Source organism: Propithecus coquereli, unplaced genomic scaffold (assembly GCF_000956105.1).
Source record: "Propithecus coquereli isolate 6110/MARCELLA unplaced genomic scaffold, Pcoq_1.0 Scaffold11, whole genome shotgun sequence".
NCBI lineage: Eukaryota > Metazoa > Chordata > Mammalia > Primates > Indriidae > Propithecus > Propithecus coquereli.
In genome coordinates, this window is record NW_012134969.1 from 11425966 (window position 1) to 11428255 (window position 2290).

At 46.5% G+C, this 2290-nt stretch overlaps 1 protein-coding gene across 1 annotated transcript in view; it reads right to left on the reverse strand.

Moving 5' to 3' along the window:
- Positions 1–1936, reverse strand: part of CDADC1 (cytidine and dCMP deaminase domain containing 1) — a 37566-nt gene extending 35630 nt beyond the window's left edge. Inside the window, exons 1-2 of the mRNA XM_012648677.1 lie at positions 1728–1936; positions 894–988 (exon numbers count right to left, since the gene is read on the reverse strand). Coding sequence (XP_012504131.1) covers positions 894–988; positions 1728–1809 — 177 coding nt within the window. The 5' untranslated portion in view covers positions 1810–1936. The remainder of the gene's footprint in view (positions 1–893; positions 989–1727) is intronic.
- Between the last annotated feature and the right edge of the window lie 354 nt (positions 1937–2290).

Genomic DNA, 2290 nt, shown 5'->3' on the forward strand with positions numbered 1-2290 from the left:
ACTGTAGTCCCAGCTACTCAGGAGGCTGAGGCAGGAGGATCGCTTGAGCCCAGGAGTTTGAGGTTGCTGTGAGCTAGGATGACGCCACGGCACTCTAGCCTGGGCAACAGAGTGAGACTCTGTCTCAAAAAAAAAACAAACCATGTCTTAAATGCCTCACTTAACCTAACATTATTTTCCATCATATGACTGTAGCCCCCATAAAAATTAATGGCAACACTCTAAACTTCCAAAATTACCAAACTGAAATGGTGAGAACCCAGCATCATGCCATTCCAAATATGGAGCAAAATGATGAGAACATAGCGCCTTGTTGCCCCGAGGGTAAGAGAAAAAAAAGATGTAGGATGTATATACTTCCAATTTATTGGCTTTTATGATTATTCACACTACACATTCCTAATCTGTTTTGATCATCTCTTTCGAGATCCAAAAAAGAGACTACTTTCATTGAACAAGAAACCAATGAGCATTCATAGATTACCTCTTGTAATGGTACATGCTAACCGGTATATATCAGGTAAAATAAGACACAGTCTCTATCTTTAAGCAATTTACATTTTGGTGGGATAGGGAAAAATTACCTAGATAAAACACCAACAGTATAAAATTGGGTGATAAATTATGCGGTATGGACAATAATCTTATGAGCCAAACCAACATATAAATACCATTATTACCTGATAAACATGGCACAGTACTGACAAAGTAACTATTCTATTTTTAGATAGGAAAGATGAGCTACTACAGCTGTGAGTTACAAGTACCAAGCTAAATCATAAAGATGTTTTTCAAATATTAAGGTGTGTTAAGGGTGACAGAAACTGCAGCAATAAAATCAAATTTTAGACCATTGCTCTTCTAAGAGGAAAAATTACAGAAATAAATTATACCTGAGACTTTTGCCTTTGGGCTTCTGCTGGGAAGAGCTCCATCCAGAGACTGAGCAGAGTGAAAAGGTTGACTTTAGAAAGTCTTGGTATTTGACCTACAAAAGAGAAAGCACACACTTTAAAATTTTACTAATGATGAAAATAGTAACCAAGCTCAACGCCACTTGGGTGCTATTAGCCTTAGCTCAGCTGCTTTATCAGGAAGCGGTAAAAAGGGATTAGAGAACAAGAGAATCAGCTTTCTTAGCACGAGACGCTTTACCCTCACTTGCGGCAACTTCCTGAGGCGCTTTCCAAAGTTGGGGCCCTCCTTCTTCAGCCCTCACCGGGCAGGAAAAAACTGTACAACGAATGCACGTGGCTATGGGAACAACCCAAAGTTAGCTGTGAGACGTCCTCGCATCTGACGTCGTCTTAGAGCAAGCTTTTCTTTGGATTGTGATGGGGCATTGCTACAAGGGCATTAATTAGAACACGGCCCTAAAAATGCGGTGACCTTCGGAGGTAAAGCAGTCGAAACTTAAGAAACCGTCACATGCGGTAAATCTGGAAATCAAGGTAAAAGTGTGGTTTGGTAAAATTTTCAAGCTCTTCAACTCCCGAGATCCCGGTTCTAGGTCCTGCAAGCAATAGTAAAGCGGGGCAATGAGTGAGACTTCAAAAGCCGGTGCGGCAGGGCCGACTGGTCCCGGTGACCAAGGAGGGGACGTACCCAGGGCGGGATGAGCAGCTTGGCAGGCGAAGAGGGTCGGGCAAGGAATCCAAAGTTCAAGGCGGGACACGCACGGGGCAGAGAGAAAGGTGGGATGGCAGGAGCAGGTCTCGGGCACTCACCGGTCATGCTGCCAGTCTGGGTGCTGACTGACTGCCTGGCCTCCGCGCTCTCCAGATTTTGCATCTGCCCTGCTTCTTTCATCCCAAGCCTAGCGTCTTCTGCGGCCCAGGAAACCTCTCCCTGTCAGGCATGATCTCGGCCCCAGCAGCTCCCCCTCTCGCCTCCTCCCAGCAACTGTAAAGCAACGGCCTACTAGGCGCGGCCAGATGACGCCTCAAGCCCGGCCGCCCTTCCGGGCGCCTTGGATGACGTCAGAGCGAGCCGTGAACGCGGCGGCGCAAGGCTGACCCTTGGGCGGAGACCGGGGTGGGCAGGCGAGGGGAGTGTGAAGCCCTGAGCTATAAAAAGCTTGACGCCTGTATTTGGTTATCTTGTTTGTCTTGTCTGGAAATAAGGTTACTGAAGGGTTTCTTGGCTCGAGGTCGCAGTTTGCGCAGACTCTGATGAGGTGATGGATGCAGAGAATTGAGAATTTTCGTCAAAGAGCAAATGAAAGTCGAAATGGAAACTTACCTCATTCGGTCATGGTCAAGGTTTTAGAGAACCCAGGGTGGGGGGATGA